The 13372-nt window shown below is 37.1% G+C and overlaps 1 protein-coding gene across 3 annotated transcripts in view; it reads left to right on the forward strand.

Moving 5' to 3' along the window:
• The window catches only part of OVCH2 (ovochymase 2), a 34558-nt gene extending 21441 nt beyond the window's left edge, over positions 1–13117 (forward strand). For 2 of the 3 annotated variants that reach the window (XM_039340370.1, XM_039340372.1), the window contains 7 exons: positions 1136–1267; positions 2337–2414; positions 4670–4856; positions 7257–7329; positions 8477–8672; positions 9167–9318; positions 11384–13117. In XM_039340370.1, coding sequence (XP_039196304.1) covers positions 1136–1267; positions 2337–2414; positions 4670–4856; positions 7257–7329; positions 8477–8672; positions 9167–9318; positions 11384–11575 — 1010 coding nt within the window. In that variant the 3' untranslated portion in view covers positions 11576–13117. The remainder of the gene's footprint in view (positions 1–1135; positions 1268–2336; positions 2415–4669; positions 4857–7256; positions 7330–8476; positions 8673–9166; positions 9319–11383) is intronic. The other variant, XM_039340371.1, reaches the window with a different exon arrangement.
• Positions 13118–13372: the final 255 nt, after the last annotated feature.

Genomic DNA, 13372 nt, shown 5'->3' on the forward strand with positions numbered 1-13372 from the left:
CTGGTCAATTTCATCCTCTTCAGCACCAGTGGTTGGAGCATAGATTTGGACTATTGTGATATTGAATGGTTTGCCTTGGATTCGAATTGAGATCATTCTGTCATTTTGGGGATTGTATCCCAGTATTGCTTTTCCTATTCTTTTATTGACTATGAAGGCTACTCCATTTCTTCTGAGGGATTCTTGCCCACAGTAGTATACCTGATGGTCATCTGAGTTAAATTCACCCATTCCTGTCCATTTTAGTTCGCTGATTCCTAAGATGTCGATGTTCAGTCTTGTCATCTCTTTTTTGACTACGTCTAGCTTGCCTTGATTCATGGATCTTACATTCCAGGTTCCTATGGAGAAAAAATCTTTACAGCATCAGACTTTCCTTTCACCACCAGATATATCCACAGTTGAGCGTCCTTTCGGCTTTGGCCCAGTCGCTTCATTCTTTCTGGCGCTATTAGTACTAGCCCTCTGCTCTTCCCCAGTAGCATATTGGACACCTTCTGACCTGAGGGGCTCATCTTGCAGCGTCATATCTTTTTGCCTTTTAGTACTGTCCATGGGGTTTTCATGGCAAAGATACTGGAGTGGTTTGCCATTTCCTTCTCCAGTGGATCACATTTTGTCAGAAAAAATAATGATATAGAAATCACGTCTGCAGTGTAACTTGTCACTTTCCCCTATGAAAAAGGTTAAAATCAGGATAATTATTACCTGATTACTTAATAGAGTTAATTATGCCCTTGAATAATACCTGAAGTTTTACAAATGTTAAAAGGGGTGGAAACATTAAAAGAAAATAGCATAGGGCACCAAAGGTGCTGGAAACTCACAGGCACGGATTGACATGTGTCTTTCAATATTAGAGGGCCTTCTCCTGGGTCTTTGACAGGTTGGATCAATAAAATCGACAAAGTCTAATATTAAGTTATTGGCAATTTCAAAGTAATTGATATTGAATGGAGCAGGTAACCAAGCAAAACCTACTACAAACACACAGCTGCAAACATTTAGTTGTATCCTCTATATATGTATGTAGAATGCTCATTCATTGAGATTTTAGTATTTTATCTTTTAAAAAGTGGCAGTTTGCTGTTATCATCTTACCATTCATTCATTCATTCATTCTTCATTTTCTTAGCTCGATCATGTGGATTTGCTGTCCCAGCACCAGTTTTGAGTTCCTCTAACACCATGCTTATCCAGTTTCATTCTGATGAAACAGAGACCTACAGTGGGTTCAAAGCTGTATTTTTCTTTATTGATGTTGCAGGTAAAAAAAAATGTTTGTGTGTACAGTATGTGTGTCTTAGTTCTGCATACATATGCATAGTATATTTTGTCCACTTCAGTATGTTGTTTATAGCAGCAAACTGCTTTCAAATTGCTAGATTTCAGTGGATCATTAATACATTTTTATTCTAAATCAAGTCATAATTTATACTTTAATCACATTTCTCCTGCCTTTCTAATGTAATACTTGAATTAATGAAGTGAAGTATAAAGTTTACCAGCTCTGGAGCCTATCCAGAATAGTGATTAATACAATCACCCGGTTATAACTAGTGCAATTTATCATGGACAGATTTATATCATCATAACCATATCTAGATGAAGCCACAAAATTGTTAGCATGGATGGCTTCTAACCCCCAGATCATATTCAGAAATCAGTCCCTGGAATGTCCAGATAGGTGTGGAAACATTCTTACTTGAAAATTTAGACAGGCCTGTGAATCAGTGCTGACAATATTGGGCTAGATGGTCCACTAATGGCTTGTCATAAGACATTATCTGAAATTGTTCTGTCTTGCTCCTAATTAGCTGGTCATGGTGACCACTGTATTGTATTTTGGAGACAGGTTTAAAACCTGCTACTCTAAATTTACCACACTGTCTTCTATGCATCTAAAATCATAATACATGACATATCTTAAACCTGATTTTCCACAACCTGCTACTCTTCAGATTTGGACATTCAATATTAACAGCTTCAGATTGAGAAAATCTGATCCGAAGTATTAAGAGAATGAAGCAATGGTGATACGAATTAAGAACCACTATTACACTAATATTGATTTCATGTACCAATTTCATCTGCCACTCCAGGTTCAAGCTGTCCTTTGTACTGATATATCTTTAGTGTAATAACATAGGCAAAATATGTAAGTGTAAGTAAGCCATGGTGCCGCCAAATTACAGACCATCAGTTAAATCAGTTACTTCTCTGCATATACACGTAGTTGTAAATTGAATTTTTATCTTTCCTGGTGAAAGCTGAATAACATTCATTACAGGAATTCTGAGAATGCCTCTGTGTGCTTGTTCTTCTGGTTTTGTTAGATTTAAACATAACAAATTCGAGCAGTGGAATGATACTTGAAGAAATCAGTGAGCCTGCAAATGAAACAGACATGCCTGGTAAATATGCTTCTCATGGGAATCTCTTTAATAGCCCCAAAGAAGGGGAAAATGAAAGCAGAGAGAAATCCAGAATTTAATTTGTAAATATTCTTGGTATAAATGTGACATATACTGTAGCTTAACACATGCAAAACAATAATTATGCAAAATTTCTGTAAGCATTCTATCATCACTCACCAAATCTTGATGGAAACTGTGTTATGCTAATACGTAATTCATGGATGAATCCGCTTATTTAAGAATGAACCTCACAGATTAGAAACCTGAATTTTTGTAAATTATTTTATAGAATATTGGCCAATCAGAACCTCAATCTACTGGATTACACAAAGGGGTCCATTATACAGATAGTCCTTGACTTACGACCACAAATGAGCCCAACATTTCTGTTGCTAAGTGAGACATTTGTTAAGTGAGTTTTGCCCCATTTTACGACCTTTCTTGCCAAAGTTGTTAAATGAATCACTGCAATTGTTAAATTAGCAACACGGTTGTTAAATGAATCTGGCTTTCCCATTGACTTGGTTGGTCAGATGTCGCAAAAGTGGATCACATCCCCCTGGGACACTGCAATCATCGTAAATACGAGTCAGTTGCTAAGCATCTGACTTTTGATCATGGGGATTATGGGAGTGCTGCAAAGATCGGAAGTATGAAAAATGGTCATACGTCACTTTGTTCAGTGCCGTTGTAACTTCGAATGGTCATTAAATGAACTGTTGTAAGTAATAGTAATAGTAATAGTAGTAAAGTTGGAAGGGACCTTGGAGGTCATCTAGTCCAACTCCCTGCTCGGGCAGGAAACCCTACACCATTTCGGACAAATGGCTGTCCAGTCTCTTCTTAAAAACTTCCAGTGTTGGAGCATTTACTTCTAGGCAGCTGACTGATTAATTGGTCAAAGTTTCTCCTTAGTTCTAGGTTGCTTCTCTCCTTGAAGTTTCCAAGCCTTCAGGTGCTTTGGATAGCTTAAGGCAGCCCCTGAGATATTGGAATACTGCTATCATGTCCCCCCTTGTCCTTCTCTTCGTTAAACTAGACATGGTTCCTTATATGTTTTAGCCTCCAGTCCCCTAATCATCTTTGTTGCTCTTCTCTGTACTCTTTCTAGAGTCTCAACATCTTTTTTACATCGTGGTGACCAAAACTGGATGCAGTATTCCAAGTGTGGCCTTACCAAGGCATTGGAGTGGTATTAATACTTCACATCTTGATTCTATCCCTCTGTTAATGCAGCCTAGCACTGTGTTGGCCTTTTTGGCAGCTTGGCTCATATTTAGGATTGTCTACTAGGACTCCGATGTTACTACTATTGAGCATGCACCTATGGCCATTTGGTTTTTCTTGCCTAAATGTAGAACACTTTTTTCACCATTGAATTTCATTTTGTAGAATAGTGTTCATCTGTCCAGGGAGTGTTGGCTAAGCTATGGGTTCCCCATCCATATTGATGAAGATGTCATCTGGACTACCTGTAATGGGAAGGCTTTAAGGAAGGTAAAAGAAAAAGGCATAAAGTGACAGTGCTCTAGTGGTGGCTCATAAAGTATTTTTCTAGCAAGACTTGTTAGATGGCCACAGTGAAGTGACTTTCCTCTTGATGGATGGAGATGGGATGCACTTGGCCATTGCACACTGGTAGAATAATTAGGGATTGAAGTATGGGTACCATATTGAAGGTCATCTGATGGACCACCTATCCATTTGGAAAAAGGGCTTTTACTTAGGATAGCCACTGCACACCTCCCCCACCTCTTCTTCCTGATACCAACTTTTAGAGTGGCAAATCCCCACTGCTGTGCTGCTACTGTTACTGATAGCTTATCTAGGCAGTATTTCTAGGCAGTGGGAACTTTAAGATAGGTGGACTTCAACTTCCATTGCTGGCTGTGGAATTCTGGGAATTTAAGTTTACCCATTTTAAAGTTTTCAAGGTTAAAAAATTGACCTAGCAAATAGTCTCACCAATCCTTGCTTGTAAAGAACCAGCTGTACAATATTAAATTGATATAAGCTACTCCTAAGCCAGGGGTGTCAAACTACCAGCCCGTGGGCCGGACACGTCACCAGGAAACCACACCCACTCCATTGCTGGCAATGGGGAAAAAGCTCTGATATGTTGCGCAATGTCACGTGACATCGCGAGTTTGACATGTCTGCGCCTAAACAATCTAAAGAGTCAGTGAAGGGTAAATAGCATTGTTTTCCATGAAGAATGTTGTGCTCTACATTTATATTTTCTCTGTTAACAGATGATAGTTGTGGATTAGCATCCAACCAGCCGAGATTTCTCTTTAATCGGATAGTTGGCGGTGAGGAAGCTGTGCCACATTCTTGGCCTTGGCAGGCCAGCTTGCAGATTTTGGATGAAAACATCTGTGGTGGAGCTGTTCTCACAAGAACCTGGGTGGTTACTGCTGCTCATTGTTTAAAAAAAGAGTAAGTACAATATGGATACTCTAGTTTTGAGAGGGACTATTCAATGTAGAAAACATACCAACAAATGCATAAATTAGAATGCAATGTTCTGTATATCTACTCACAATTGTCCAGGTAAGTAGACACATTGACTAATGCAGGGTAATTTAGCAATAATCTAACTTAAATCTGGTTTGTTTGGGTTTTTTGCATCTCTAAGAAACATTTCCTGGATTACAGGTTTTCAGAGAATTATTTTGTAATTATGTAGAAATAGTTATATTACTTATTCAAGGTTTGATTTAGCCAAGTAACTATCTAATGGTGAGTCTGAACTATCAGTTTAAAACATAGGTGGTGGGTTAGATAACAATATATATAACAATATATATTTTTTAAAGAAAATAAAGAGTTGCAGTAGTTTGTTGACCCTATGCTTAAAAACACTTTCGCTTATACAATTTTTTGTGGCTGTAACAACACAAAATGTAAAGTACTTATCCAACTAAATTTCAGTCATCAACACTTTTTAGATTTGACAAATTCAGTATTTTATCCACTTATGTTATTATATTAAAAATAAAGTTGATTTTTTCTGGCAGCTCTTGATCTTTCTCTGCTAGTCCAAGAGTTACTTGCACTAGCAGTTACTGGGGAGCTTGTAACAATCCCTATATATTCATGCATACAACAGTATTTCAATCCTGTTAATCAAGATCTAATTGAAAGCTAACTTCGTGACTAGATGATGACTTATAATAAAAAGATTCTTTCTCTCTCCATTGATATGGTTGAAAAAAAATCTTTAAAATCATTGGGAATAGTCAATTGTGTAGTTATAGAAGCAGACTATTTTCAGGGCCTCATCTTAAAACCAAACTTCACTCCCTATATTAGTTAATTTACTATTTAGAACTTATGAACCATTACTCTGATAAGAAATTAACTTGGGCTTTACATAAGCTACTTACTCAACATTTTCCTACCAAATTATCAGCAGCAGTATTGGAAAATAAATGGAAAATTGATAATTGGTATAATTTGCATTTGTGCTATTTCCCAAAGTATGTATAGCCTATTCTCTATTAATATAGTTGCAATTTACCAGTACAACCTACACTCCTCCACCACTATTATAACCTTACTTTCCTTTTGTATCTCATTGAGTACAGAATTGTGTTCTATATTAAATCTATATTCTATATTAATTATATTCTGTATTAACTAATGAACAAGCTCGTTTCAATACAATTAATAACAGAATGCTATGCTATGTATGCCATCCTAAGTTCAGTATATAAGCTGAGCAAACAGGAGAAGAACAGCAGCAAAACTGTAAACTAAAAGCAGATATAGTATATGAATGAAACCAGTCATCTATCTTCATAAAAAAAAACATAACGGACATCCAATTTTTTAAGATCCACTTTAAAATAAAGCTGCATTATATAACATTCAGTAAGAGTAATCAACCATAGGGAAAAAAAAATTCTTCTGCTCATCAGCCTAATGCAGTAACTCTAACCAGTCAACATGTGAATTGAGTCTTTATGGTTGATCTAAGAATCTAGACATTGGCAGACTGTCATAGTGATTTCATACCAGAATGGCCATTTCATGTACCTGAAAGGAAACTGATAGCTATCTCCATCAATCAAACCTACAAATCTCCTTTAAACTTAGCCTCATATATAGCACATGACAGTGGTTTAATTGAGGTATAACCAGAGTATGGCGTTAAGTCCTACTTTCTCCAAAAGATTCAGCTAACAAATTAGCACTTGTGGTAACCAATTACCTTTACCATGTTTTTTACCTATATTTGATCAAACCCATCATGATACATGTGACAAATGCCATCCAGTTCTCAAGACCAATGTTTTATTTCTTCTAATTGTGAATAGTAAGGTCATCATACAATTCTGATTCAATTTCAGGCCAGTAGTACTCATGGCTTGGTTCACCTCATTATACCAGCATCTAACTCTCAACTAACTTCTGCAACTTTAATTATATTAACTGGGCATGATATTAATGTATTCCATTTAATGACAAAGTCCCTCTTTGATAATTATTGATAGTTATGTTACTGCCTGTTGCTACATGACAGTTACAACATTTATATGTAACATTTATATTCTCATTTCTTCTCATTACTGAGGCTCTATGAAATAAATTGGAAGTTTCATCCCTATCAAGTGACTGGACATTTTTTAGACATAGTAAATATATTGAAGATTTTTTATTATATAATCATATTTTAACACCTAGTGGCAAATATGAACTTACTTGGTTTGTGATCAATACTGGATTCTTATTTCAAATTCAGTACTTTTGTTTATCTACCAATGAATAGGGGAGTATGAGAGATGCTATGCTTGAGCTGATTAAAGCAATATTTGAATTATATTGTTTTTCTAGAGGAAAATATCAAGATCTGTGGAGAGTGGTGGTGGGCACTCATGATATAAAAGAGCAAGAACAGAGCAACCAAGTTAGTACAAGTTGTTTTTTCTTTATGACATAATGTGAGTTGATCGTGAACATGTAGAACTCTATAATCTATGAACCAATCTCAGTTCTTTTTAAGGAAAGTGATCCTTTTTAGTTGAACTGAAAATGGTTTGGGAACTATTTTGCATTTTATAATACTGGTAAAGCCAGTCTTACAGGATTTTTGAAGCAATATGAAACTTGTCAAACTTGTTCAGTTTAAGCATTGAAGCATTTTGTTGAAGTATTTACACTATTAGCTATGATTTCTATTTGAATCAGCAAATACTTTCCAACCTAATAGAGCTCTTAAAAGTGTTTGGTTCTGCTGCAGGATTACATTTATGATAGCTAAGACAACTAGGCTGGAAAATGTCTTTCTTTGATTTCTGGATACTATTTCCTTCCTTTGTTTTTCTTGCTTTTTCTTTTTAATATCTATCCTTTTATTGTCTTTATTATCTAGTAGTAAATAAGGAATTGGAATATGAATCATTAAATGTAGAGACTTGATTATTACCAGATCCTTGGGAATCTTGAGTATCATTGTTTGAAGCACAAACGTTCCACTCTGTGTTGCGCTGACTGGTAGATGATGAAGAGTTGCCTGGGTCGAACGGTCTACAGCAGAGTTACCAACTGTGGCAATTTCCAGGTATATGGGTTTCAACTCCCAGAATTCCACAGCCAGCATAGCCATTGTTGAGAATTCTGGGAGCTGAAGTCCACTCACTTTCAATTTGCCAAGGTTGGGAAACACTGGTCTATAGCAGTGGTGGGATTCAAATATGTGAACAACTGGTTCTCTGTGTGGATGCCTAAGCAGGGGGTTGGACTAGATTACCTCCAAGGTCCCTTCCAACTCTGTTATTCTATTCTATTCTATTCTATTCTGTTCTGTTCTGTTCTATTCTCTGTGGTAAAAAAAATTATAAAATCTCACTTAATCTCATTTAATAACCACCCTGCTTAGCAACAGAAATTCTGATCCCAACAGTGGCCATGAGTCAAGGACTATCCTATATTGAACTCTGCTGTATCCATGTCTCAGACAGATCAACTGGCATGCACCCAAGTTGATAAGCATATCCAATATACATGAGCATATATTCTCATATAACATGCTGCCATGATTTCCCCATGTGTAGAAAAGATTGGTGAAGCAGTACATCACACATCCGGATTTTAACACCAGTACTCTGGATTCAGACATTGCTCTAGTGGAACTTACTGAGCCTTTAGAATTCAATCATTACGTTCATCCAGTGTGCCTTCCAGAGCAAAACAAGAAGACCGAACCTTCAAGGATTTGTGTCATTACAGGATGGGGCATTCAGTATGAAGGTGAGCATTTCCATCAGAACATTCTCTTCATTGATTAGCCAGAATGATTCTTATCCAATTCTTCAACCAAGGGAGTGTATGAAAAAAAGCTATAGAAAACAAGTAAAGGTAGACTGCAAGAATGATAGCATAACACATATCAACTCAGTGTGTTACACATAAGGCAGGGTTAGAAGATCCTTTTTCTACCAAGAATTACATTCCATGATAGGCAATCTCTTAGGGGGTTCCATGCAAGGCCAAACCAGTGGTAGGCAAGCCTCCCTTTTTCATTTTGCCTCCCATTCCCCTCTTTTTTTGTTATCACTTTCTCTTCCTTCTTCTCAGGGAGGTTTGTTCACTCTTGCCAGATGCCCAGAGTGATTTCTCGGAGGGATTTTGAAATTAGACCAAGGGTTCCATGAAATCAGCTGCTATCTTTCTTTTCAACATTAAGGTCCTCCTGATTGCTTTCTTCATTGTAAACTATTGTTTTTCCTCTCTTTCACCTCAAGATGGAGCACAGTCAAGTAAACTGCACCAACTCAAAGTTCCTATTTTGGTTTCCGAAGAATGTCAGAAATACTATGAGAACTATCCTGGTGTTGTGAACGAAAAGATGTTTTGTGCTGGGTTTCCTGCAGGAGGAGGAAAGGATGGATGTACGGTAAGCTGCCTATGGAATATATGCATTTCACAAATTCTGAAGCTCTCCAATAATACTAAGATGATGACAACAAAACTGTTTCACAGAGAATTGATGTACCTCTGTTCATGTTTTTTGTTCACCCAACCAAAAAAAAAAAATCATATCTAATGCAGGGTATGTTTTGGCTAGGAAGTTGGTTGCAAAAATCTGAACATCTATTAGATGCCAGCAAAGAGATGATGAAAAACCAGATTTCTGCAGCAGAGATATTATCCTTTCTATCAGCCTGCCTCTATATTCTTGCATTTGTCACCTCTGCCTCCCCTCTCCACCAACATCTTCCCTTATTAAGTGAGCAAATATGAGGGGGACTTTTTTGCACATTTGATTGAGAGTAGTTGGAAGATCCTGATCTAGTGGGTTTCACAGGTTATATCCTAGACCAGGGGTCTTCAAACTTGGCCCTTCTATGACTTGTGGACTTCAACTCCCAGAATTCCTCAGCCAGGCATGCTGGCTGAGGAATTCTGGGAGTTGTAGTCCACAAGTCATAAAAGGGCCAAGTTTGAAGATCCCTATCCTAGACAAATATGCAGAGAAATCCCCTATTCATACCTCTCCATAGAACAGGATGGATTACAGTGGAACAAAGAGATGTGGAGGCTTTGATATTAACAGGAACACCCTAGTCAACCATATTTCCCGAACACTGTTTGTTTATCTGTTGAATTTATTTGCTGCCTATCTCACTGTAGGGCTACTCTAGGTGGCTTACAATAATAAAAAGGAAGAAAAATGAAAGATGTGTAAACAGAACAGAAGTAAACAATACAACAATAAAATAAGCCATGACAAAGGAACATGGTTCTCGTTCCCTATAAAAAATGTTCTGTTTGATAAATTACTTAAGGAGAAATGTTCTGCTATGAAAACTGCTTGTTGGAAAACATTGAGGAAGCAGTTCCTATGATTTATTTAGCAGGCTTGTCTCCTTAAAATGTGCATCTTTCAGGAAGAATAGATTAGCAGACATCTGCTGTCTTGCACTGTCTTCAGAACTTAGCAGGATCCATCTTCATTTGCTGATAAATGGTGAGGAATAATAAATAACCAGAAAATAATGATGGGATGGCAACAGGAGTTATATTCTTAACTCCTTATTGGTTGCTACGGGTTGCCAATCTTGGCAGGTCTTGAAAAAGTTAACCAGGGTTTGTCTTTGTTAGTATTTGAATCAGAGTCTACTGGGAAATTCCATGGCTGTAGATTAGATTGGGAAGATGAAAAAACTCCCTGGAGGAAGGCAACAGCAAACAACTTCTATACTGTATCAGAAAAGAGATGGAGGTGTCCATGTAGTCACTATGAGTCAACTGATATTTGAAATAGCAATAGCACTTAGTCTTATATATTGCTTCACAGTGCTTTACAGCCCTCTCTAAGCAGTTTACAGTCAGCCTATTGCCCCCTCATTTTACTGACCTTGGAAGGATAGAAGGCTGAGTCAACCTAGAGCCGGTCAGGATTGAACTCTTGACAGTGGAATGCAGAGTCAGCCTGCAATACTACGTTCTTTTTTTTTTAATTGAAAAGTTTTATAAAAATTACAGTATACACCCCAAAACCCACCCACCCTAAACCCCCCTCTCCCTCCCCCACTTCCGAGAGCTGAGTACAGGGTTACAAATATAATAATCAAACTCTAACTAACATTAACCAACTATATAAATAACCAAGTCCATAATGCGCTTTAACTCCCCTTTAACATAAGTATAAACAAATTAAAAATAAACATAATATAAACAAGTCAATATTATTAAACAATACAGTATCCAAATTGTTAAATACTAATACTAAAAATAATAATAAAATTAATAAAAATTCAACTATAATAAACTATTAATAATAATAATACTCTAAAATTTACTCATAAACTGCAATACTACATTTTAACCACTATGCCACCACAGCTCCGGAAAATTTCATGCAGAACACATAAGCTAAGATCATAGTGAAAATCTGTGAAAACATACTTCTTTGACAAACAGATTTTGTTAACATAAGTCATATTCCTTTTCACTAGGGTGATTCTGGAAGTCCACTGGTTTGTCCTGCAAAAGACTCAAGCTACTACACCCTTAATGGAATAATCAGCTGGGGCTTTGGTTGTGGAAGAAAAGGCTATCCAGGAGTCTATACAAATGTTGCTGCTTTTGCTGATTGGATCAGTCAATACATAGATGGAAAAAATAGTATGCACTTATGTTCATTTTAACAACAGCTCTTCAACTTTGATCTGGATATTCTTCATATGCATAATCAGTAGGGACCTGCACAAAACTGTTATGGACTGACTGCTGCCCTTTGCATATATCAGAGGGGGCAGAAAAAAATCTCAGTGTAATTCTGCTCAGTCAATCAAGTAATACTGCTCCAGCCCTTTAAAGTTCAATGCATAGAAGCCAGCAGGGGAATTACAAACACAATTACCAATAAATCATTCCAATCAAATTGTTTTTAAGAGATGACAGAGCTATTTTCTGTTGCACACTCCCACCCTACCTGCAATGCCCTTGCATCTTATTTAGGAAAGAAAGCATTCTTCAGAACCAGGACTGTAAATTTATAATCTGCAGTCCTTGGGAGCAAAGGTACTCCCACCTATGACCTGACATTCAAGAACAGGAATTTCCAAACCCCAAGGGAAAATTTATCAGATTATCATGGCTCTCATTAGAAAAGGGGGAGGGGCATGTGGGGAAGGGTTGCTTCATATTAGTTAACTGAAGAGAAGGATAATTCGTGCTTTCAAAAAGCCCCCAACCTCTTGCAGCTATATTTGCTTTCAAGTTGTAACTTTGAAAGGATTCTTTTGTAATTTACCTGTGACCTGTGTTGACCAATCTGATTTAATGATTTCGACATTTCTCTCCATGTGTGGATCTATATATTGGATCTTTTTAGGGCTCCTTTGTATGTTTATGCAGAGATCCTTAAACGACCAAAAGTACTCTGGATCTTGAGAAGTCTTTTCTCTACCAGCCCCTGCAATTTTATTTTCAGATTATTTTAATTTTTTTTTTTTTGAGTCAGAGCTCATTGTTCACTTCTTCCAGTTGGTCTGGCTGTTTCTACATTAACAGTGGAGTTGGGCTACGATCCTAGTGCTGTGATGGGATGTTGTCATCTGCTAGCAATGGATTTCTAAAATCTTCATCAAAATAATTGCAATCAGTGTTAACCTTTAATTAAATGTATTCCCAGAAAGCTTAAGCTTTTCATAATCATTATGCCATTCCTTTGTTGTAATTTAATGTGGATCACCTTTCGATTGGCCTACAGTTATTGCTTGCTTCTTTATTTTTGCAGATTCATCAAGTATGGCATGAAGACCTTTGGAGAAGACAACTAAATAAAGGCACAATTTCTGAAGGGCATTGCTTAGTTCATGTATCTGAGCCCTAGATGTGTGGGCTACATTGGTAAAAAAAAAAAAAGATAAAAAAGCTGTAACTGTTCTATTCTCATATTGGGATATTCATTAATTAGTACAGTCTTAATTGTGTGCTTATATTCAAGTTTCTGTATGCATTAAGAATTACTCAGATAGTAGTAGTAAAAGCACTGAATGAGTTAGGAGTTCTAACATTCTTTTAAAAAAAGACAGTGCACCTTATTTTTACAGTAACTTTATAGTATAGAATCAGTGGTTCTCAACCTTTTTAATCCCGCAACCCCCAACCGGTCGTAAGTCGAGGACTACTCAACTGGTCGTAAGTCAAGGACTACTCAACTGGTGCAGTACCGTTTGCAGAATGGGACTTTTGGCAGGCTCAGCAGGGCAGAGACAGCCTGGACAATTCCTATGGCTTTTGAAAGCCAATAGAATTAGACTCTATTCAAGAGAGTCTATTCTATTGGCTTTCAAAAGCCAATAGAATAAAAGGAGTAGCACAGCTAAAGAAAAGGGGGAAAAAATGGCGGACTGCGTTGTTTGGCGACCCCCGTGAAATGGTCGTTCAACCCCAAATGGGGTCCCGACCCACAGGTTGAGAACCACTGGTATAGATGA

Source organism: Crotalus tigris, unplaced genomic scaffold (genome assembly GCF_016545835.1).
Source record: "Crotalus tigris isolate CLP2741 ecotype Arizona unplaced genomic scaffold, ASM1654583v1 scf7180000017744.3724543626:3957646, whole genome shotgun sequence".
Lineage (NCBI taxonomy): Eukaryota > Metazoa > Chordata > Lepidosauria > Squamata > Viperidae > Crotalus > Crotalus tigris.